This window comes from Homarus americanus, unplaced genomic scaffold, assembly GCF_018991925.1.
Source record: "Homarus americanus isolate GMGI-L3 unplaced genomic scaffold, GMGI_Hamer_2.0 scaffold11150, whole genome shotgun sequence".
Classification (NCBI taxonomy): domain Eukaryota; kingdom Metazoa; phylum Arthropoda; class Malacostraca; order Decapoda; family Nephropidae; genus Homarus; species Homarus americanus.
The window spans coordinates 939,093-963,927 of record NW_024720555.1 but is presented as its reverse complement, the minus strand read 5'-3'; the positions used below and the strand labels follow the sequence as shown (position 1 = coordinate 963,927).

Genomic DNA, 24,835 nt, shown 5'->3' with positions numbered 1-24,835 from the left:
GCATCAGTATCATCATCATTGCCTTCATCATCATCATCATTGTTGTCATCATTTTCATTATTGTTGTCATCATCATCTTTGGCATCATATTGTTGTCATCATTAGCATCAGTATCATCATCATTGCCTTCATCATCATCATCATTATTTGTCATCATTTTCATTATTGTAGTCATCATCATCGTCATCATCATCTACACTATGAATATGTTTAGGGAACTTGATGTTTAGTTATCTCATTTAAGTTCTACACTGAACTTTTATAAACCACTTCCTGTAAACCTATACAGTACAGTACAGTATATTAAATTAATCTGTACAGTCTAGTTCTTGGTACAATGTGTAAGTTTTTGGATCACCTGAAGAATTTCCACCCCAGCTTATTTCACCTAAAGATTAACCACCCTAATGCTAACCTAATATTAACATAACCTAACCTCATTCCCTCAAATAGGATTAGGGTGGTTAATCTTTAGGTGAAATATACTAAGAAAGTATAGATTCTTCAGGTGGTCTGATTTTTCCTCTCATACAAGAGCTCACCATTCAGAAGACTGATTTAGGGAATAGTCTGTCATTTACAGTGAAACCTCTATTTAATGGACTATATAGAGAGGAAAGTCCATTATATAGAGAGTCCGTTAGATGTGAAACCCTCATCTAATGGGTTATAAGGAGAGAGTAGTCTGTTACATGGAGGTTTCGGTGTATTCATCCCAGTTCTTGTTGGTAGGTCTTGTGTGGAGTCCTTCCTGGAATCTCTCACAAACTAGCCCCAACAAGTCATCTAGTTTACTTCAGTTACTCCTCACAACCCAACTTCACACACACACACACACACACACACACACACACACACACACAAGCAGTACTTTCATCTATTATACTTCATCTTCAATGTTTAAATGAAGTCTAGTGTAACAATTTTGAGTCTTGTCTTTATTCCAGAGCTGTAAATGGGGCTGTTGTCTTTTTCCCAGTGCTATAATTTTGTTTCTCTCTCTCTCTCGTGTTTCAGTATATGTGTCAAACTTTAACATTCCTGAGTCTGGCCGGCAACTCCTGAGATGACGTCAACAACTTATATAACTTCCTAGCACAACCTAACTCCCTCAAGACGCTCGACCTTTCAGCTACCGAGTGTGCCATTGATGCGGTGAGTGAGGCGTCTCTATCTTAGTGGGTTTTATGCCACCACCACCATAGAGTGTACAGTATGTGGTGGTATATTGTGTTACTCTTAGGTGTGTTGTTCTGCCTCAGTAAATTTTTTTCATTCTGTAACTTGAGATTTTATAGATCAAGACAAAATGTGGTTAATACAGTAGCATCATATGAAATTATTTTGGCTATCTTTAATAATTGACATTTTTCAAACTTCATTTACTAGTTATGGTCACTTTATGATTTTGAAATTTTTGCTGCATATAACATCAGTTTCTGTAATAGTCTAAATCCTTATATCAGCTTTTGAAGTTGGTCTTCTGATTAATGACTTTATTGGTTGATCAGTTCAAGTATAGGCAGCTGTAGGGATATATTAGATACCGACTCATTTATTTCCTCAGTGCAATGTTCAAAGGCAACCAATATTTATTCATCTGGGTAATTGTTTCCTTGCAGGTATTTGGTGCATTATTACGAGGATGTACCAGTAGCTTAGCACACCTCATTTTATCACGCAACAGTTTTGGCAGCAAGAAAAGCAGAGAAATGCTGCCGTCCTTCAAGCAGTATTTTACATCTACCTTGGCCCTAAAAACCCTCACGCTGTGTCAGTGTAAACTTCCTGCAGATGCTCTCAAGTGAGTTACAAGTGGTAGTAAGGCACTCAAGTGAGGTTATGCTTCAGTATCACGATTAGGTTAGGTAAGGTTAGTGTGGATTAGCGAGATTAGGTTAGGTAAGGTTAGTGTGGATTAGCGAGATTAGGTTAGATGAGGGTTGTACTCCCATATGGTTACAGTGTTATGGTACCTTAACTGACTGTAACATGATTAGAAATAAAGTAAATGCCAACTTGAGCTAATTATCTACACTAGTTAATATGTACTCATTAAATTGTTCCACTTTATTAAATAATGGAGAAGTTAAACACAAATGGAAGTTTAGGAAGTTTTGGCTCATTATGATATATGTGTAGAAGATGGTGACTGTGTAGTTGGGTTTATTATCTGATCAAGGTTAGTTTGTCTACTGTATTTAAGATGTATTTCAGTCTCTCATTGACACTAATAAACTTATTTAATTCTCTACAGTATTTCAGGCCTTCTCAAAGTTCCATGACAGTCTAATGAAACTTATTTCCTTCTCCCACCTCCTCTCTATCTCCATCCGTAGGAATGTTCTACTAGGATTAGCCTGTAATGAAAACATCTCAGAAGTTGACCTGGACCTCAGCAGTAACCAGCTCAGTGCCACCCGGCGCAAATATTAGAGTCCTGTATCCACGGCGTTCGATGTTTGTCAGCGCTAGACATTTCCGATAATGGTAAGAGAAAGAATTTGTTTTGTTTTCAGATATATTTAGATATTGGATGTTTTTGAAGATACTGTAGTGACTGAAATATATTTTTTGAATATATTGTTTTAATATATTCCCTGTAGTGTAATTTGATACAAGTTTGAAGAATGATGCTTACTTACATATTTGTGATGCATGTTTTATGCCAGACAACAAATATAACTCGTTACTTTTTCTTAAGTTTAATATCTCACGTGAATTTATCCCTCACAGGGTTGGAGACTCAGCTGGGTCCTGTAGTAGCAGCAATTAGTAAAAACAAAAGTATTAAAAAATTAAATATTGGCCGCAACCTCAATAATATCAAGAGTAAACATGTTTACCACGTGATGGAGTCGGTTGTTCAAATGATTCAGGTGAGTTATGGTGGTCATCGTCAGTGGGAGTTAGCTAGGACGGTGGTCATCAAGTTAGCTGGACGGTGGTCATCAGTGGAGTTAGCTGTAGGGGTGATCAGGAGTTAACTGTAGGGACGGTGGTCATCAGTGAGTTACTGAGAGGTGGTCATCAGTGGGAGTTAGCTGTAGGGACGGTGGTCATCAGTGGAGTTAGCTGTAGGGACGGTGGTCATCAGTGGGAGTTAACTGTAGGGATGGTGGTCATCAATAGTGGGAGTTAGCTGTAGGGATGGTGGTCATCAGTGGGAGTTAACTGTAGGGAAGGTGGTCATCAGTGGGAGTTAGCTGTAGGGACGGTGGTCATCAGTGGGTGTTAGCTGTAGGGACGGTGGTCATCATCAGTGGGAGTTAGCTGTAGGGACGGTGGTCATCATCAGTGGGAGTTAGCTGTAGGGACGGTGGTCATCATCAGTGGGAGCTAGCTGTAGGGACATGTTCTTTGCATTCCACTTTAGCACCTGTGGGAGTGAAATAGGGAATCTTTAGCTACCAAGTAAAGATAAATTCTAATTTCTGTAAGATGTTTCTTATCTGAACCATGACAAAAAACCTCCAGGACACCAAACACAGTACAGTATAGGTATCTGTTTATCACCAAAATATAGATGGTGTCTAGCCAATTTCGTGATCCTGTGAATGTGTTAGGTTAGTTTAGGGTGTTACAACTGCTTACAAATATATCCCCACATTCCAGGAAGAAGACTGTGTGCTAGATCCCCTCTCCATAAATGACTCCCGACTTAAAACAGACCTGCACAACCTCCTAAATGCTCTAGGTAGTAATCACTGCCTCCAGAGTCTAGATATAAGGTGAGTTGTCCTCTTACCAGGTGCTAGTTAGGTGTGGTGTTATAAATCAGCTGTGACCAAGACAAAGTTACTGATATGTATGGACTGTAGTTAGAATTTTGAGGCCATGTGTTCATCAATTTTTACCCCCAAAACCATTCTTCTGAGTTAGATATTTTTGATAGGTGAAAAATTTGTCTCAATAAATAAACTTTAGCTTGATTGCAGGTGATGAATATTGAATGAAAATTAGCTTAGACACTGGTGATAAATAATGAATAAAAATTAGCTGAATTACAAGTAATTCATTTGTTTATAGACTTAAATGAACCTTGAGTTAACTCAAAGGATACTAATAAATTTTTCTCCTTAGGTGTATTAATTAACACTTAGAAAATTGACATCCTTTAGAGCCCCCTCATCGTAAGGGTAACTCAGACCATTCCGGGCAAAACCTGTTTTTTGTTGGAAAGCACTATTTTCGACCTAGCTCTATCTGATGGTAGTGGATAGGATCTCCTTACTAGATGGTAAATAAGGTTGAAAGCCCTTTGAAAATGGGGTGTAAGATCGATTTGTGGCGGACAGGAAAGTATGGGCTTGGCTTTCGCTTTGTCAGGTGCTCTCGTCCCGTCAGTGAGTGAGTGAGGAGCGGGCGGCCATTCTCAGTGGCGGCCCCAGCCTCCTCCCCCATCTCGGCCAATCACAGTGGCCGGCCCACAGCCTCCTCCTCCGTCTCTGCCAATGACAGTGAGCGTCTGCTATCTACGTCACGGCCCCTCCGGCCAATGAGCGAGGAATCCCTCTCTCCCTCTCCCTCAGTTCTCTTTTGTTGTGGCAGGATCTACTGTACACTTTGATATCGATTAAAGTCATAAAAGCCTTAAGCGGTTTGGAATTTTGCTGCTTCAAGTCAACATTGCAACAACCTAGTACATTTCTGTATTTCACGAGGCACTACCTACCATCTGCAAGTACAGTCCTTTAGCTTCAAAATGCATTCAAAATGAATGCTGCATCTCAAAAACAACAACAGTTTTGCTTGTTAGAAGTTGGAAAACTTTAAAAGTGACTTTCTTGGCTTTCAAATTTTGGTGCAAGTTACCCTGACAATGCGTGGGGCCTCATATAAGCTCTTGAGTTTCATTGGGTCATTTACTGTTGATGAAATTGTGTTACAGACAGAGACAGACAGATGGAAGATATACTAATTAGATAGATAGATATTTATTTGGTAGGGACACTTCCAAGTTTACAATAGGTTTGACATGTACAGTATATAGACAGTGCAGGTATACAAACAATGACATATTAACTAGTTAGGGATTATATTATTTGTTAAGAAAGTAGTTTGAGCATAAGAAAGTAGTTTGAACATAAGAAAGTAGTATGAACATAAGAAAGTAGTTTGAACATAAGAAAGTAGTTTGAACATAAAATAGTTTGAACAACAGGAAGTAGTTTGAACATTAGGAAGTAGTTTGAATGTAAGTAAGTAGTTTAAGCATAAGAAAGTAGTTTGACAACAAATAACTTTTGTTCCAGTGGTAATTACATGGGTGATAGCGGTGCACGACTTCTTGCCAAAGCTCTCCAGATTAACTCCAAACTCCAGTATATAAGCTATGATAGGAATAACGTTACATTACAAGGCTATAGTGATATTGCCTATGCATTACAAAGGTGAGATTTATGTATCGTATTACAGTACTTTTATCTTGAAACAGTCTTGGGATTACAGTGAAATTTTGTAAAATATCAAGTTTGTCAAAGTTGAAAATGTTGCTCCAGTCATTTGATTACAGGGAATTTGGTTTATATTTTATTTTGTTTTCATACATTTTTTCTCTGTCTTCAGTAATTACAGTGTAAAGTTCATGCCATTTCCTGTACATGACGCCATGTTGTGCATGAAGACAGCACCGGAGCGAACTGAGAACATCATGCGTAGAATCCAGGACACTCTGTACAGGAATGTTTCTCCGATGAAGTACTCCAATGGACAAGCATTCAGATTACAACAGGTGTGTTATCTAGTGTTTACCTCTAGTTTTCAGTGGTATATGTTTCAGGTAATTTATAAAAAAAATTTATTTAACATTTATACTGTAAGCTGTTGAAATTATGAGGCATTCATTATATCTTATACTGTGAGTGAAATCATAGACAGTACAGTACTGTATACAGTACATGTATACCGTACATACCTGAGGTACAGTCGTGAACTAAAGTCCTGTTGCCTCTCCTGCTGCTCCATGAATTCCAAGATTCAGGCTCATGAATCTAAAGCATTTATTGGCAGAATAATGCATCAGTGTGTACTGCTTTGGGTTCACAAGTCTGAATACAGTACTGTAGTACTGTAATGGGATTCATGGTGCAGCAGTAGAGGCAATGGAACTTTTGTTTGTGACTGTACATAAATGACCCTTGATTTTTCACAAGGTTCAAGATTTATTGATTATACAGTACACTCCATAAATGGATATATGTAAGTTAGTTTTATTTTGTCAGTCTTAATTTTACATGTACAGTACTGTACTGTACAGCATTGGGTGTCTTAGAGTAATGTATGCATGCTGTATTATAGATTTTTGAGATCATGTGAATGTTTGTATATTACAATAGCAACATGTCCTGACTTGTTGATATGTGAGGCCTCCCACAAGTGAGGATAATGTTGCTGTTGTAATACAAACATTCACACGATCTCCACGCAAATCAATAAGATGGCGTGTTTAAAATTTTTTGAGATACCCAGTACAGGTATTTCAAGTTGTGATTTTTCATGCTAATAAAAAACTCTCACTCTTTACTCCCAACTCCAGGGCTTCTTATTAAGTTCAACGCAGCAGCAGGTAGACCGACTGGTGCTACAGACTGGTGAGGTTGTCCGGACGCTGCGGCGGTCTGGGAGCGACCTGGGCGGCTCCAACTCCTTACAGTGGGCTGAGGGACTCATCACTGATGCCGACAGCTCTAAACAGGTAAGTCCGAGCCCATGGTTGTTTCTGCTACCTGGGTTTCCTTGTGTTTCCATGGATTGATGATGATATTGTCTGTCATTCTCTCTCACTTATTGTCTGAGGCTGATAAGTGGGATAGAGAAACATTAAAATGGGGGGAATGGTAACGGAGATTAGTGGAAGATGAGTGTAGAGAGCAACAGGAAGTGATTCAAACAAGTAGGAATATTTGGATCACCTGAAGAGTAGCCCCCTCACCTTATTTCACCTTAATGTTAATCACCCTAATGTTAACCTAACCTGATATAACTCGACCTAATCCCCCCAGATAGGATTAGGGTGTTCAATCATCAGGTGAAATAAGCTGTGGTGCCCACTCTTGAGGTGATCTGATTTGGGTCAAGAGTCTTACTGAGTCGACTCCTTCATGGATGGAGGTACTGTAAGGTGCTCAGCTGTGCCTTGAATATGTAATTTGATGTATTAAGATATTTGAATGTTAGAAAATGTGGACCGCTTGAAAAATCTCCACCCTAAGTTAACGCCTCTAATCTAACTTAACCTAACTTCATTCCCCCCTAAAGTGTATTAGGGTGGTTAATCCTTAGGTGAGTAAGCTGGGGTGGATATTCTTCTGGTGTTCCAAAAATTGTTGCTGCCATGTTTTCATTGTTACAGGAACCAGGTAAGTTTATTTTTTGGTAACTATAGAAAAGTGACAGAAAATAGGTAAGTTTTTTATTGTTTCAGAAGAGTTTTAGTAAAGCGGGCAAGATAATTTGGTGTTATAGAGAATTATGTGAGTTTGTTTACAGTTGACGGTTGTTTTAGACGGCTGGTGTTGATGTTGTCGTGATACACCTTGATGTAGGGCTCCATAGTCTGCAACATCTGGGCAGTGAAGACTTCATACCGGTTATCGTCAGGGTCGTTGGAAAGGAGGAGCTTGAGTTTCTCAACACACTCGATGGCACCCCTTACATTACTATGCTATAACTTGCGTTCTTCTTGGGATGACGCACCACCTGCCTCTTCACTGACATCATCATCATCTAACATCTCGTCGGCAGTCACATCAGGATCCCTTATCACCTCCAGGATGTCGTCGCTGGTGGTCTCGGAGAAGCCTGCAGCTGTAACACTCTGCGCAGCTTCTCTGGCAAGGTCCACTGCTACTGCAACACTCTGAACCTCACCAGTCACAGATTGACTCTGCCTCCCGCCTGGAATACCTTGCAACACATGTCTCCATGTGTGACAAACCATTGCTACAGACAGCTGATCCCATGCCTCCACCAAGAAGTCCACAGCTTTCTTGACATTGAATTTTCTCCAAAAATGTTTCACAAGTACTTCTTGCTCTGCCAACTGTTGTTCCTCGTCGTCATCGCTCTTGCTGTCGGTGTCACCCAGGTTACGCAACTCATCCTTGGTGTTGGTATAGCCGTTCAGGAGCTTTAACTTCTTTGCAGAGAATGCAGCTTTCACATTACAGATCAATTCTTGGTCCATGGGCTGTATTAATGACGTAGTGTTGGGAGAAAGGAAGACCACTTTTACGTTGGGGTGACGATCTAACAGTAGGGGCGAGTGTCCTGGTGCGTTGTCAAGCAGCAACAAAATCTTGAATGGAACATTCTGTTGCTCACAGAATTTCTTCACATCGGGAACGAAACAGTCATCAAACCAGGAGAGGGACAGAGTAGAGAACATCCACGCCTTACATGCGGTCAGCCAGTGGACATTTAGCTTGGTCATGTCCATGCTCTTGTAGGCGTGCGTCTTGCGTGCTGTGTGGATCACCGATAACTTGAGCTTACAGGTACCGGAGGCATTGGTGGTAAACAGGGCGGTGATGTGCTCCTTCTGCAACTTCCGGCCCCGACACTTGCTGGCATTCTTCACAACGAAGGTCTTGGAAGGCAGCTTCTTCTAAAAAAGACCAGATTCGTCCATGTTAAACACCTGGTCGTCGGTGTACTGTCCTTCCTCCATAATCTCACATAAAAACGGAGGAAATTCCCTAGCCGCAACACGGTCAGCACCAGCTTCTTCACCACCAATGTTAATGTTGGTGATCTTGTTCCTCTTCTTAAAGCTCTGCAACTACCCAGAGGAAGCATTGAAGGGTTTGGGCTCTGCAATTCCCATCTTACGTGACACTGCAGCATACAGTTCACGTGCGTACTCCTTAACTGAGCGCGTGTCCACCACCATGTTCCGTTGTGCCTGACGAATCAAGTAGCTCACAAGTAATTTCTCCGTCTTGAGAAGCACCTGGTTGTGGCAATACTTGATCGTAGAAGCACCTGTAGACTTTGTGATGTTCATGTGCTCCTTTATCTTGGCTGCATCCTTCTTAATTGTCCGGATTGTAGATTCGTTAACACCATGCTGGCGCGCGAGATCAACCTGTCTTGTTCCTTTCTCCAACTCTTGGATGATCTTGTATTTAATTTCGTAGCTTAGGGAACGTCGTATCTTCTTTGGCTTAGGGCGGCTGGGTCCATGTAATGCAAGGTTTCTTTGTGGTGGTGGTGGTGGTGGTGGTGGTCCGGTGGAAGCCATTCTTATGAAACAATAGATACCGATATACACGGTGTAGTCTGAAGGGGTGTAACTGGCGCGGGTAGGTCAAGGGGCTTGGACGCTTCCGCGGCGGGGCACGTCATAGTACATTAAACCAATCACAGCTAGCGGGGGAGGGAGGTAAGGATGCTTGGCCCAATCACAGTCCGATACATCATATGATGTCACCGATAACGCAACAAAGACATACACTGCGCAACCTACTCGTGCTGCTTACCCAACATGGCGGGAGAGATGGCGGGAGGTTTGAATCCAAAAATGGCGCGGCACGAGAGGACCACAAGCCGCTCTCCGCGTAAAAGAGTACACGCACCACGTAAAGTGAGCATTCTGTGTTCGGCAGGGTACCACGTAAACGTGAAAACGCGTAAAAAACGCGTATAGTGGGGGTAATACTGCGTGTGTGTGTGTTACGGGAATAGCCCACAGCACTGGTCATCGACCCTACAAGAAGTGGTAAAAAGAAATTAAAAATAGAAAAGAAAAAGATTATATTAATCTACACCACGAAGATACCGGAGAACCAGCTTTATGATGTGAGACAGATTGTGTGAGTATGGAAACACAGGAGAAGGCAGAGCATTCCACAGTTTGGCTGTGTGAGGAAAGAAGGGTGTACTATAACAGGTTATTAAAGTGTGACCGACGTCCACAGAGAAAAGGTAGGCACCGCGGGCAAGACGAGTGTTATGAGCCCAAGGCCTTACCGGCGGTACACAGGATGCCAAATCCACCGAACATTGCCCGTTAAAGTACCTGTAAAAGAGAGAGTGAAGCAACATTGCGGTGAAGAGAAAGAGAAGGAAGATTATCAACTAAAGGAGGAGAGTCAATAAGACAAAATGCCTTTGATTCCACCCTATCCTACAGTTAGACAGAAGAAGAGCCACCCCAGATATGAGAACAGTACTCCAAGTTAGAACGAATGAATCCCGTATATACTTGAAGTAACTGTTCAGGAGTGAAGTAGCTACGGCATCTGTACAGCATTCCCAACTTTCGGGAGGCAGCTTTAGCAATGTTGTTGATGTTTGGCTTCCATGACATATTAGAGGAAATGGTGAGGCCTAGCATATCTATTTTAGAATTTGACAGAATGATTGTATCCTGAAATGTGATTGGTGGGAGATCATCTAATTTGGAAAGTGTAATTGGTAAATACCGAGTTGTATTACTACCTCCCCATTTGGAGATGCTGCACAGATCCTCATTGATAGAGGTAATGATATCAGCCCTAGAAACAGGCCTAGTTTGAGAATTAGGGGGAAGGGGAAAATGTGAAGAAGAGTGAAGAGTAGAATCATCATCATAAGAATGGATAGAATTAGTCGTAGTGTGAAGTAAATCATTGAGAAAAAGAAGGAAGAGAGTAGGTGACAATAGACCCCTGTGGGACACCACAGGTTAGGTTATGTTAGGATAGGTTAGATTAGTTAGGTTATGTTAGTATAGGTTAGATTAGTTAGGTTAACGTTAAAGTTAAATAAACTGGGGGTGGGGGAGAATCTCCACCTTTATATATAAGCTTTGGGTAGAGTTCCCTTAACCTGGCTTATATATAAATAAGTTGAGGGGTTAAGTTACAAACCCAAATGGTCTGTTCTCCATTTATTGGTAAAACTATATTAGTCACAGTCTATTAGTAGATGCACCGTAATTAACACTGTAAGCTGTGAGTGTTAGTTAAGGACGGGGTCTCGGCTTGACTGGGTAAGATCACCCGTCCGATTCTCGTGAGACTCGAGTGAAGACTGGTGCCTGTGAGGGGAGGCTCTGAAGGAGAGACTGGGCTAACCCTACATTCTCAAGGTCGGCTTACTGATAGAAGAATTTCCCCTCACGTGAACTGCACATGGCACCTCACAGCCTATGGAAAATTACCGTGGGGTGATTGGATTATATAAGCTAAATATATTAACCCAAATTTATATAATTGTTATTGCCAAGAGACAGGGGCTAATACAACAGTATATTGGGGGGATATCATGAACTGTCTTCCTGTATGGGCGTTTGGAAGGCTAAGGCTGCTGTTTGTTTGTGACGTGTTTGTGCAGGGGATTGTTTGTCGGGGAGGGGGTATCTGTGTGTATGTGGGGGGGGAAGGGATATCGGTGTGTGTGTGTGTGGTGGGGATTTGTTTATGGGGGTATGTGTGTTTGTTTGGGATGTGTATGTGTAGGGGGATGTAGGTGTGTGTGTGGGGGAGAGTATGTGTGCGGGAAGGATATGTGTTTAAAATACTACTCTGTCAAAGGTGATTATTAATAGATTGTGTTAATGTGGTTGACCTTTTAGTGTGTGTGTGTGTGTGTGTGTGTGTGTGTTGCACCTCCGTAATATTGATTCACCTGGGCTGGTTGAGGTGAACTAAGGTGGTGGGTGATTGTTGTCTTCACTCCTGGTCTGTCTGTGTGTTAGGTGTCCTGGTCACTACTGTACTCCACCACCTTTGTTGACATCTAACACCTGATACGTCCAGGTGTGCGGCACGTGGAGGCTCACCTGTTCATTATTATGGTACACTGCGCGGGAAGGAAGTGTTGTTTGTGGAAGTTTCGTGACGTGGTGACCGTTCTATAGTACAGTACGTGGTAAGGCGCGTGTGGGTGGTGGTCATAAAACACAGTCGCGGGGCTCTAGTGGGTGTGTACGGCTGGTGATCATTGGTGAGGCGCCACCATCGTTTGTCTTATACACCTGGAAAAGAAAAACAGGTTAGTGGTTTAAGAAATGAATATATACCATGATTAGATATCCTGACGAAGGTGGTGACGGTGGTGGGATGCTGTGTTCCTCCTCCTGTAGTAGTCCCGTGGGAGATTGTTTGGCCTGCTGGGGGCGTGGGGACTCGGGAGGGACCCCCAGCAGCTTATTTCAGCTGATTTAAGCACTAACGCTACCTGGGGGGTTAGGTTAGGTTAGTGTTAGGTTATGTTAGCTTTGGTTAGTTTAGGTTGGGTTAGTTTAGGTTAGGGAAGTAAGGTTAGGCTAGTTAAGGATGGGTTACGTTAGATTAATTAAGGTAAAGATGGGTTAGTTAATGTTAGATTAGGTTAGGCTATTATAGTTAAGGTTAGGTGAGGTTATTATTTGTTAAGGTTAGGTTAGGTTACTTGAGCTAAGGTTAGCATGATAGTATTGTGTGTTTAAACCTCTCAGTGTTAGTCTTGTGTGTTTTAACTTCTCAGTGTGTTAGTCTTGTGTGTTTTAACTTCTCAGTGTGTTAGTCTTGTGTGTTGAGCTGAGGGTGGTGTGTTGTGGGTGTGCTCTGTGTTGATACTGAATTGTAACAGATGATTGTGTTGTAATGGTGTTGTGAAATAAAGGGCGAGGGGGTGTTGTAATGTTGTTATGATGAGGATTGAGTTGTGTGTGTGTGTAAAACCATAAATCACCAATACTGCTCTGGGTTATGAGGAGGATTGAGTTGTGTGTGTGTGTGTGTGTGTAAAACCATAAATCACCAATACTGCTCTGTAACTATATATATTTCACTACGCTTTCGTGGAGTTATAAACGTCATAAAGTGCGATCCGATGCTATTTTTTTTCTTCCCCGCCTCTTTTTTGTTTTGCTTACATCGTCTATACTAGTATTATGACGTAAACACCTTAATCCATCGTCTATTATTACTACAACACTTTTAATAACCTGAATTAATTATCCTGGATAAAGATTAAATAATTTACTGCGTTATTTAAAGTCTCTAGGAAAGATATATGGAAACTGTGTCAGATGAATGATTTGATTTTGATTTTGCCGCTTGCAGCGGCTACTTTATTGTGCACCCCACACTCATCCTGTGAGCGGTAGCGCAAAAGGATTACAGAGTAGGGTTTACAAAGGGTCATAATAATTAACCCCGGTTGTCAGGATATTATGGCACCGAAAGTTACACAGTATTTCATTTACATTATTTGTTTAGTTTTATACATAAAGGGTAACTTATTCACAAATGCGTGAGAACAGGCGTGTGAGGCAGTATGTCTGGCCTCACACTTTGTTATTCACATTTACGTGGGAGGTATTCAAGCACATTGCGTATTTGGTTCTGTACATGAGAACTGATATAGTTACTGAGTGCAAAAAAGTGGATACAATCTTAATATGTCGGCTATCTTGCCATTAGAGATGAAGTGTTGTGCCATTTCACACACAGTGTGCTTGGACCTGTCCCTAAAAGGTTCTATCTTCACACAGTCGAGGACGTAGTGTTCAAGTGTGTGGCCATATGTATGGCCACACACTTTACATTTAGTTTTGTTTACATCTGCTTGAGGAACATACTGCCAGAGGTACTTATATCCTAACCTTAATCTAGCGGTTACAACATCTTGTAATCTAGTGATCTTGTTACTTGCTCCATATACATGTTTCACTTGATACATCTCATCATGGTAAACTATGGATCGACTAGTGCCTGTTTGCACTTGTCTACTTGCGTCAAACTCATCAATAAGTTCTTTCCTAATTACAGTTTTAAGGGTTCTTTTTGACAGACCCAAATTGTATTCAACGGTGTCTTTGTTAGACGCGAGTTTGGCGAGGGCATCAACTCTGTCATGTTTTATGAGGCCTATGTGAGAGGGGATCCACAACAGTTTGACCCTGACACCCCGGTCAACAAGGCACGCATATTTGTGTCTGGCTTCAGAGACAAGATCGTGACAACCTGAGTCGAGGGTACCAAGGGCAAGTAGTGAGGATAGAGAGTCAGTGATGATGAGACTGTCAGTAACAGTGGTTTCAATGAATTTAATAGCTGTGAGTATGGCAACTAATTCAGTTTGTAGAGTGGATGCCCAGTTGTTAATTCTAACTCCTTTCTCAATTATATTACCGTCAGGTTGAGTCACAACAATAGCACTTCCAGCCCTCCCACAGGCGGTGTTTAGAGATCCATCAGTGTAGATGGTCTGTGTGATATTATCATCAGTCTGTAGAGTGTGTATGTGTTCAAGGGCTCTCAATTTGGCAGTGTGTTGGAGATAAATGCTTTGTATAATTAATTTTTTAGGCGGATACGTCGGTATTGTGATATCGAAGGGAACTGTCCGCCAGGGTGGCAGGAAGCGCTGTTGTGTCTCAACTTTGTACAGGTGGTCTAGTCCAAATATCTTCATATGTGTAGCTGTAGTTTGGATCCATTTAGACTCAGTAGTCCCATGGTTCATACATTCTAGCAATTTTAAGGAAACAATGTTATCAGGATCACCACGCAGAAGCCTCAGGGCTATCATGAGGTTGACTTCAATTATTCTATCTTTAACACTGGGTATACCTAGTTCTTTCCTCATATTAAGTACTTTAGTGCTCATGGGACATCCTAGGATAATTCTGAGGGCTTTATTTTGCATTTTCTCGAGCTTGTCAACGCCTTTCCCGTCACGAATGACCAGGGCTGGTGCGTGGTAATCTATCAGAGATCTTATATAGCCTAGGTACATTGTTTTAACAATTCTAATATTAGCACCATAGTGCGGGCTGTACCCCGCTACACTTCTAAGAGGTCTCAGTCTGTCAGTACATTGGCGGGTTAGCTGTTGTATGGCAGGTAGGGTACAAGGGACGGAAACACCAAGATATTTAAAAGAAGAAACATAGTCAATAGTGTTGTTACCTATCTTGAACTTGGCGGGGCCGCGTTTGCGGTTCCCAGCTTGTTTGTTGAACACCTTAGTTTTCTCAGTGGAGATAATAAGACCGAGGTGTTCACAGGCTGCGTATACATGGTTCAGGGTGGTTTGCATTTCACGATGAGTTTTAGTATGTATAAGAATATCATCAGCATAGCTGATTGAGATATTGCTGGGGTTGTCTGGTATTAAATTTAATAATGCATTCATAAGAACATTGAACAAAGTGGGGCTAAGTACTCCACCTTGAGGGGTACCAAGTTGCATATCTTTAACTTCACTTTTGTAACCCTGAAACAGTGCAGCAGCCCTTCTGTTGGTTAGGTAACCACTTATCCAGTGTAACAGCCTACCTCCTATATCCATTTTGGCTAGTTCGTACAATATCAGTTGCCTATTGGCAATATCAAATGCAGCTTTTAGGTCAAGAAATGTGGTGTATCTGTGCCTTTCATCACCATGCACAGTTAGGAATGTGGTGATGCAATTATGTACACCTTTACCATGGGTGAAGCCATTTATGTTAGGAGACATGTGTTCTCTGATTCTATATAAGAGTCTGCCAAGAACCATCCTCTCAAAGGTTTTACACAGGCAGCTGGTTAGTGATATGGGACGAAAGGCATCAGGCTGTCCTGGTTTCGGTATTGGTACAACAATACTGCTGGTCCATGATGTGGGTAGTTGGCCCTCGGCATGACTCATATTGTACAATACCAACAATGGATTGCCTGGCACGCGCCTTAGTAGTCTAATGATGTTGTAGGTGACTCCGTCCTCTCCAGGGGAAGTAGACCTACCCCTGGCGAGGGCGGCGTCAAGCTCCCACTCAGTATATGGAACATCACACTCATCGTGCTGTTTGCCCAGCATAAAGCTAATAAGATTACTTCTCTCTACAGACTTCGCATCAAGGAGTCCCCGAGTCCCAGCTGGTAACATGTCATAGCTCGACACATGAGCCCACTTTGTTATTAGCTCATTCGACTTTTGCAGAGGGTTTGGATGGGAGACGTGTCTTCTGTTTTTACCTCTGATTATGTTTATGTCTTTCCAGGCTTTGCTGAGGGATGTGTGTTGGTTCAGGCTGTTGACATATGTCTCCCATGCATTTTGTCTGAGTTCGTTTACACGTTCCCTGACAGCAGCAAGGGAAGCTTGATACAATTGTAACATTTGAGGTGTTCTACATTGTCTGTAACCCTTACCCACCCTCCTGACCCTAGCCCTGAGTTTTTTCAGCTCAGGGTCATTATAGCACTGCTGTTGCCTGTTCCCATTATGCTGACCACGTTTTCTCCTTTTTTTGGTGGAGGCATTGTTGGTGAAGTATACATAAGTCCTATCTATCAGATCGTCATGGAAACTTTGGTAATTGTCAGGCTTGTAGTCCTTGTACCAGTCATGGATGAAGTCTATGAACTGGCTTTCATGTTCTTGCTTGACTGTGATTCTACGTCTGTTGAGTTTACCACCAGTGGGGGTGTCATTGGCTACATGTATACTAGCTTGGATTGGGCTGTGGTCAGACATAAGATCAGTGACAACATCAGAGCTATGAGTTGTGTATGATAGATTAAAGCCAATACATTTGTCTAGACCCCCGCCATAGATGTGTGTTGGTTCATTATTACCTATAATTTGAACATCTTCATATGCGCTGAGAAGTGAGATAAGTCTCCTACCATTGGTGTTAGTGGTGGAGTCACCTAATTTCTTGTGTCTAGTATTCAGGTCACCCATTAGGACAGTGGGCTCAGTGTGTAAAAAGTCTGGGAGATCTGTGTATTGAAGCTGATCTGAGGGAGCATAGGCGTTTAGCACGTTGAGTGTGGAGTTGCCCAGGTGGATAGTGATCCCATGGTACTGAAGGTTGGTAGTCTTTTTGGATACAAGAGGTACATGCGGGAGTGACTTCTTAACATACATCAAACATGTGTGAGTAGAACTAGGATCATAATACACATAATTGGGCAGACTGGGTGGGGGCTTACCATTAGGTGTGAGACACTCCTGCAGACACACAATATCGATGTCCTCAGTCACAACTTTGTGGTGTAGGTCAGGGTATCGTTTTCTAAGGGATGAGATGTTCCAACTCATCACCTTCACCGCTCTGTATCTTTGTCTGGTATTAACACTGGCCATTATGAAATGTATTTGGAATTTTGTCTGGTATTAACACTGGCCATTATGAAATGTATTTGGAAAGAAGCAAAAGGCACTGTATGATACTGTTCTTTTCTGCGCTGCCTGTCCCTTCGGCAGGCAGTAGGCCAGTTAACCTTTTGGAAACATTTCTGGAGCACGTACGGCTCAACAATTGTTGTATTTCATTGGCAGACAACAACACACTTTGGTTACACTCGACATCACCACCATTTTCTGTTTGTGCTTGTTCATCTTCACTGACCATGTCCACAGAGGCATCAGTAGAACTGTTACCAGTATCACTATTTTCCTCTGCGTGGACACTAGTTCCTGGTGGGTCTTGAGTTTCCACATCTGGTACTGACATCTGAATGTCTTCAGTTTGACTGTAATTTTTCCGAAGTTGCTGCACTGTGTTGGTGGTGTTTTTTTCCTTTAGTGTATCACAGAGGCTCCCAAACATTTCAGTTAGAGCTGTAAACTGAGCTTTGAGTTCTTTAATTTCATTTTTCAAATCACTGATCTCTTCACGATGTGCAGGGAGTGTGTTGGCAGCTACCTGTTGTGTCGGTACATCTGTGTTGCCCCATGCTGATCTTTCGATGACTGCTGGTGATGATCCTGGAGCTTTGGTGGGGAGGGCAGGCCAGGGGTTGGCCGTAGGGAGTACCCTAGCAGCATTAGTGTTTCTTGAGACCTGCCTGGGTGGCGGGTCTGGGCGCTGAAGGGGTGTAGGAGCTCTAGAACAGTTAGGGTGCCATACAGGAACTCCAACTGTTTTGCAGTTAATACACTTCTGTTGGATGACACCCCCTTGAGCAACTGTATCTCTGCAAACCTGTGTTGCATGTTGCCTTGAGCAGAGACCACACCACGGCTTAGTCGAGGGGCATAACCGGGCCACATGGCCCCAGTGCTGACAGTTGTAACACCTCCGGTTAGGGGGCTGATAGAGTGTTACCTTCAGAGTCCGATAGGCACCACGGACTCGAATGGTCTTGGGTGGGTCTTCCGAGCCAACCCAGTCTGCAATGACTGCATTCTTGCCCCTGAGTCGCTTCGTCCTTCTGATGTAGGGATGGGCTTCTAGTAGTGTAGGGGTCTGGTACTGGTCGAGCCCTATGATTATTATGGTTTTCTTGCTCGGTGGTTGGGATGATTGTTCCATGGTTATTCCCCTTATGCTATTGGTGAGGAGATCCTGTATGACTGCTGGGTCGTTTCTAATCAGAACATGATCTTGTGTACCGACTCTGAACTGAAACTCAGCCTCTGGGTGTTTGTCTTCCGCATCGTTCAGCCAGAGATACTTGTCTTCAGGTGATGTACCTTCAGGGAAGTATAATCTTACTCTCATGGGGGTTTGTGGTTGTAGTTGATTGTCTCTAAGTCTTTCTGCCTTTTCGGCCTTCCGCTTGTTCCTGGACTGAACTAGTTGAAAGCCATCTTCTCCGTTGGTGTCAAGGTCAACACCACAGTCGCCTGGCTCACTCAGTGCATCAGGAGAGTTAAAGCGAGCAGCTGGGTCTCCAGTCAACTCAGACATGGTGGAGTTACAGGGCTCGACTTATATGCCTACGTCAGAGGGCCGAGGACTGCTTGGCACTCCTAGGAAGTCAGCGGTGGTTGGGAGGCGTAACCCTCTTAGAGGACAAAGGAGATTGGCATCTACTGTACAGCGTATTAGCGGTGTGAGGGGAGGCCATGAGCGGGCCTCCCGCGGAGGGAGTGTGGTGTCGGGGGGACTAAGGTAACAGGAGTATTCTCAGTTTATAAACACTTTTATTACACTACACTTGTTCTTAATAGCATGTCTGTTTTTCTGGTTAGATACAGTATCAAAGTCAATTTTAGTTTCAAAAGAACTAACCAGCTTGGCACACTATGAGGACGGGGGTTTGTGTAAACAAACCCTCACCACATGGCCGAGCGTGACCACAAGGGTATAGGCCTTGCCTCGCGGGCACCTACACCTACACACGACACAGTGCTCAACACACGGTAGTTCACTTGTTATACAGGCAACATATTTGGAGTTGTTGACCTATCCCCACCCTACTGGGTGGTGTTGTGTTATATCGAAGTCAAGTGTGAAGCCGACCCACTGTTGTTCTCAGAGTGGACTGATTAGCACCTCCTTGTCAGGAGATGGCGGTCAGTACCCAGCGGTGCTTATCTCACTGGCGGGTCACGGCTCTCACTGGTACTGTCTAGTACTGAATTCACTGGCTTAAACACTGTTCTTAACTGTTCAACACTGGTTCCACTTCTTTCCGAAACGAAATGTCACTTTTGATTATGTTGATATCCCGGTGGTGAGGATGGGTCGGGGAGAGGGACTTGGGGAATGGGCCGACATGGCCAAGGGTGAGAGCTGCTCAGCAGGAGCAGCGCCTAAATAGGTCTTGACCCTACGGTGGTCAGGTCAACACTTGTTGACTGGTGAGGTCTGTCCGTGTGTGTGTGTGTGGGGGGGGGGGGTGTATGCGTTTAACTGTGCATGTTTGTTTTTATGATGTACAATATGTTCTTAAAAACTGTGTATGTGTCTAGAACTGTGTATGTCTGTATGATTGGCCATGTATGTGTAGAGGTTCGTCGCGTGTGCGTTACAGGTGGTGTAGTGAGCAGGTGTGAGGGTCTCCTGTGCTGCTAGTGCTGAAGGCGCTGACGGGGGAGGTGGTGCTAGTGAGAGGAAAGGACCTTGTCGTGGGAGCAAGGTCGTGGAAGATGTTACTTGAACGTCCCCGACATCCCCCCCGCGGGAGGAACCTTGGACAAGATGCCAGGTGAAGGTGGAAATATGTCCTTGGTGTCTGTCTCCTTGAGAGGGTGAGGGAAGAAGGTCCTCTCATGATAAGTAGTAGTCACAGGTGAAGACCACTGTGTCCCTGAGGTGCAGCTGGCGGAGGAACCTTGAGGGTGATACAAGGTACAGGACAGGTAATTGAGGTAATGACCCTGATGCACCTGTAAGAAGGCCGTCTCTGTATACAAGCTACAGGTAGACACATGTCCTCACCTACACCTATGAGGAATAAATAAGGTCCTAGGTGAGGGTACAGACTTGTCCTAACGGTACAGACGTGACGGAGGGACCTTGGGTTGAGTACAAGGTGTCCTCGCGTGACCTACAAGAAGAGGAGCTGTGGGCGGCCTCGTCTTCTTCAGCTAGGATTGGTCAGTCAGGTTTTTGTTCTCATGCTATCTTGGTGTGTGTGTGTGGAGGGGTAGTGTGTGAGAAATGGTTAGTGTTGGAGAGGCACTAGGATGGTGGAGAGGAACACACACACACACAGTGAGGGTCAGGGCAGTAACACCCCCCCCACCATGACGCAACACCCTGGAGCGTTCGTCCCGGGTCAGTGTGGGAAATTGTGGGTCCCGGGCGACTAGCGGTACTGACGGCGACGGTGACGGGGTTCGACACGTTACCTTCTACGGCTGTCACGGTGATGGGTTACTGTGTTGTTCCGGTGACGACGCTTACCTGTAACGTTACGTGGTGGCTGGTCATCACTGCTGTTACATTCATCTTCATCAACACACGTAAACTGTTCATACACTCACGGACTTGACATGCACACAAAGTCAAGGGCACACACACACACACACACGAGAGAGAGAATAAAATCAACAAAAAACACTCCTTCGACAACAACTGGGTGTTTGGAGGCCATTGTAAACACCACTGTGGCTCTCGTTCGTCTCGGATCAAGTAGTCAGCTGGTGAGTTACGCGAACGTCAACAAACATCAGCTGTTGGAATAATAACAACAGTGGCACGAGGCGGGAGAAATGTGTCAACAGGTTCATTGTCTTGTAGTTATTACAGGTGTGAGGCAGGTGAGAGTGTGGCGGGGGTGGGAAGATGGAGAGAAGAGAAGGGGGGGGATAGAGTGGAGGGGGAGGAGGAGAAAAATGGGTAGGGGAGGAGGAGGAGGAATGCATGAAACATTATGCCTTGTGTGACCGGCTGCGTATTCACTGCTTCAGGGCTCAAGTTGGCAAGTCATGAAGGAAGCAACTACTGTACTTGACATACACTCGGGTCTTCCTCCCCCTCCTCCTCTTCTTCTTCCTCCTCCTCCTCCCTCCTCCTCTTCTTCTTCCTCCTCTTAAACACTTGTATTTTTGTGGCTGTTTTGGTGTTTGTTACTCAGTGCTCTTCCTCCCCTCTTCCTCCCCTCTTCCTCCACTCTTCCTCCCCTCTTCCTCCCCTCTTCCTCCACTCTTCCTCCCATCTTCCTCCACTCTTCCTCCACTCTTCCTCCCCTCTTCCTCCCCTCTTTCTCCACTCTTCCTCCCCTCTTCCTCCCCTCTTCCTCCCATCTTCCTCCACTCTTCCTCCACTCTTTCTCCACTCTTCCTCCCCTCTTCCTCCCCTCTTCCTCCGCTCTTCCTCCACTCTTCCTCCCCTCTTCCTCCCCTCTTCCTCCACTCTTCCTCCACTCTTCCTCCCCTCTTCCTCCCCTCTTCCTCCCCTCTTCCTCCCCTCTTCCTCCCCTCTTCCTCCACACAATCCAAAAAGTATCTTTACGAATGGAACTAATGAATGTCTAAATGAACACTGCGGCTCCTGTCTGTCTGTCTGTCTGTCTGGGGTATTTTGTGTTTTCGAGCGTTTTAAGGTTTTGCCGTCAACAGCTAATAGGATTCGTGAAATGTTTATTACATTAACGACCCTTGGATTGCAGTTCCTACCAATTACTTAACCATACAAAGTGAAAGGGTGGTTGGTAGTTAGATGTTTAATGGGGTGGTTAGCCTTTATTAAGAGAAGCGACTGTAGGGGGAGTAATTGGAGGTTGTGGGTGGGGGTGTAGGGGAGGGTTGTAGGGGGGGTGTAGGGGAGGGGTAAGGAGGAGGAGAGTGGAGAGAGATGACAGAAATGGTGGGAGGGAGAGAAGTAGAAAAATAAATATTAAGCGGATGGAAAAAGGTGAGGGGGGGGGAGGTGTTGATTATTTAATTTAAACATTCGTCTCTCTCTCTTACACACACCATCCTCCTCACCCATTCCATTCATTCCCTTCTTACGTCCCTCTCCTCCTCCTACCCCCCCTCCCTCCCTTCTTCCTCTTGCCCCGTTCTTCCTCCTTCCAACCTCCTCCACCCCTTCTTCCCCCCTTCCTTCCTCTACCCCTTCCCCCTTCCTCCTGGCCTCAGAATGATATAGGTTGGTGCCTCGTCATCACCCAGGCCACTACCACACACTCTCCAGGCAACACCCACAAATACTTCCTGCCTCACCATGCTCCATCACGCTGCCTCACCATGCTCCATCACGCGACAAGAAAGTCTAACGATACTGTAAGACGATGTAACCAGCCTTGTGTTCTGTTACTGCTGAAATGTATCCGTGTGGTGTTCGTGAGATATCCGTGAGGTATCCGTGAGATATCCGTGAGGTATCCGTGACCAGACTAGAAGGTTAAATGAGACAAATTAATCAAGCCTCGTCAACCTAACCTAACCTAACTTAGAACCGGATGTAATAAGGGTTTTAGGATTCCAGTCATAATTGAGCCGGATGGATTTTGTAATGTATAATTTTTCTGAAGAATTTGGTTTATTTATTCATACGAAATTTTGGATTTATACTGAGGATGAGGTTATGATGGGGGGGGGGAGTTTGGCCAGGTGGAGTGTTAGGTAGGGGGTAAGAGTCTGGCCAGGTGAAGTGGTGGAGTGTGTGGGCGGGGAGGGGTAGGGGTGGTCCGGCTGGATAGACTGTTGTTGGAACCACTCTTGATTTACTGTACCTAATCCGGAACATCAACACACACAGACAGCACGAGTAAGCACTTGGCATTCTTCCTCCACACCGCAATGGCACTCACTGTTATGGAAGCTACACCAGAACCATCAGTAGCTCTTCTTTACCTCTTTAGAAATACATTTTGTTTTTGACCTTAGGATGAACAGTTAACTTGGATTGTGTAAGGTTAGGTAAGGTAAGATAGGGTTGGCTTGGCTTGCCATATAATCTCTTGCGTGTAAATAGAACTAAGAGTGGTATTCTGCGTCCCCGGCTTTCTCCGCTGTCCCACCACGCTAATACAACAGAGAGTCAAATGGACACTTCACCAGCCACCTTTCTCTCATTCATTCTTTCGTCTGTTTACTTTCTCTTAGTTTTGATCAATGATAAATACGCTTCCTTCGCCGCGTCCCACTGAGTGAAACTGAAGGCTTCCTGGTTGAGTGTTATGCCTTCCAGAATAACAACACCTGTCTGAGCACCTGGTGTGTTAATTACCCGCAGGAGGGCCAGGTAAGGGTGGGTGGGTGTAGGGGAAAGTGTGTGTGGTGGTAGTGTGTGTATGTGTGGTGGGGGATGTGGGTGGTGGTAGTGTGTGTGTGTGTGTGTGTGTGGCTTAGAGAATGTGGTTGGAGGTATGGCACGTCCGTAGTATGGCACGTGACGTCCTTGGCATATTAACACGTTCTTGGCATTTTGAGTTACGTCCGTGGCATATCAGTGACGTCCTTGATATTGATGTCCGTAACTGCTTACGTGACGTACGTAAACTTCTTATCTCTTACGTGTCGTGTACGTGACCGTAGTGGGTGGCGGCAGATGGGCCATGGGCGCTGTGCCGATCGCTACCAACACTATATAATTTCTCACTCATTATAAGTACCACTAACACCCCCCCACCCCTAACACACCTCCCCCCACCACCCCTAACACCCCCCCACCCCTAACACCCCCCACCACCCCTAACACCCCCCCACCACCCCTAACATCCCCCCACCAATCCCCTCCTATTGCGACTGTTAAACATCATCCTCAAAGACTTAAATTTGTAACCATGAGACGTCTAGCTAATCCTCCCTCCTGCTTAATCCTTCTCCCCCTCCCCTCTCTACCCTCCTTCACCTCTTGTACCTCCCCGTCTCCTCAACCTCCCCCTCCTTTACCCTCCACCCTTTACTATGCCTTCCGTTTCCTCCTCTGTCCTCCTTCCCCCCCCCTTTACCATCCCTCCCCTCTTCTACCTCCCCTCCCTTCTTCTACCTCCCCTCCCCTCTTCTACCCTCCCTCCCCTTCTTTAACCCCCCCGCTCCCTCACACCACCACCTCCAGGTTTGACTGCTGTGTACTTTTCTTTCCGGATCCTGAACTTCTTTTTTTTTTACCTCGGTACTGGTTGGTGTATCGCTTCAGGTGAGAGATGGAGAGATACTCTGTTGTCGTGAGAACTGCTTGAGGGAGGACGCCTGTGGTGGGCTCTGGGGTGCAGGTGAGGGAGGTGGTGGTGGTGGTACAGGTACTCGGCAGGTATGGATGAAGGTTTTCACGCCGTGTATTTAACAGTATAAGTCTCCTCTCCCAGGGTCCAGTGGTAGTGTAGGAGGGCATGACTGGTGTATCTGGAGAAAACTTGTTGTGTTTGGTTGGGCTTCGTATCATTACTACCACCACACTCCACCATATTCTACTACCACCACCACACTCCACTACCACCACCACACTCCACTACCACCACCACACTCCACTACCACCACCACACTCCACTACCACCACCACACTCCACTACCACCACCACACTCCACTACCACACGTTGATAAGACAAGAATAAGATAGATTTATAAACTTGAGTAAAATAATCTTCCCTCAACGCGCCTTATCTTGTTTTTTTTAGTTTGTTTTTGTCTTTCCTGTTCGTTTGTTTACTGTAGGTGTTGACGATCATACACGAGTTGGTGAGTTGTCGTATCACATTTGGTCTAATTCCTTGGTGAGAACTGGAGAGAACTGTTATATCTCTCTCG

General features: G+C 44.4%; 1 protein-coding gene across 1 annotated transcript in view; it reads left to right on the top strand.

The window, feature by feature from the left end:
* LOC121860580 (F-actin-uncapping protein LRRC16A-like) overlaps positions 1-24,835 on the top strand; it is a 185,545-nt gene that overhangs the window by 97,809 nt on the left and 62,901 nt on the right. Inside the window, 9 exon segments of the mRNA XM_042357746.1 lie at positions 1,018-1,155; positions 1,623-1,804; positions 2,340-2,419; positions 2,422-2,490; positions 2,737-2,879; positions 3,616-3,731; positions 5,256-5,393; positions 5,569-5,734; positions 6,539-6,697. Coding sequence (XP_042213680.1) covers positions 1,018-1,155; positions 1,623-1,804; positions 2,340-2,419; positions 2,422-2,490; positions 2,737-2,879; positions 3,616-3,731; positions 5,256-5,393; positions 5,569-5,734; positions 6,539-6,697 — 1,191 coding nt within the window.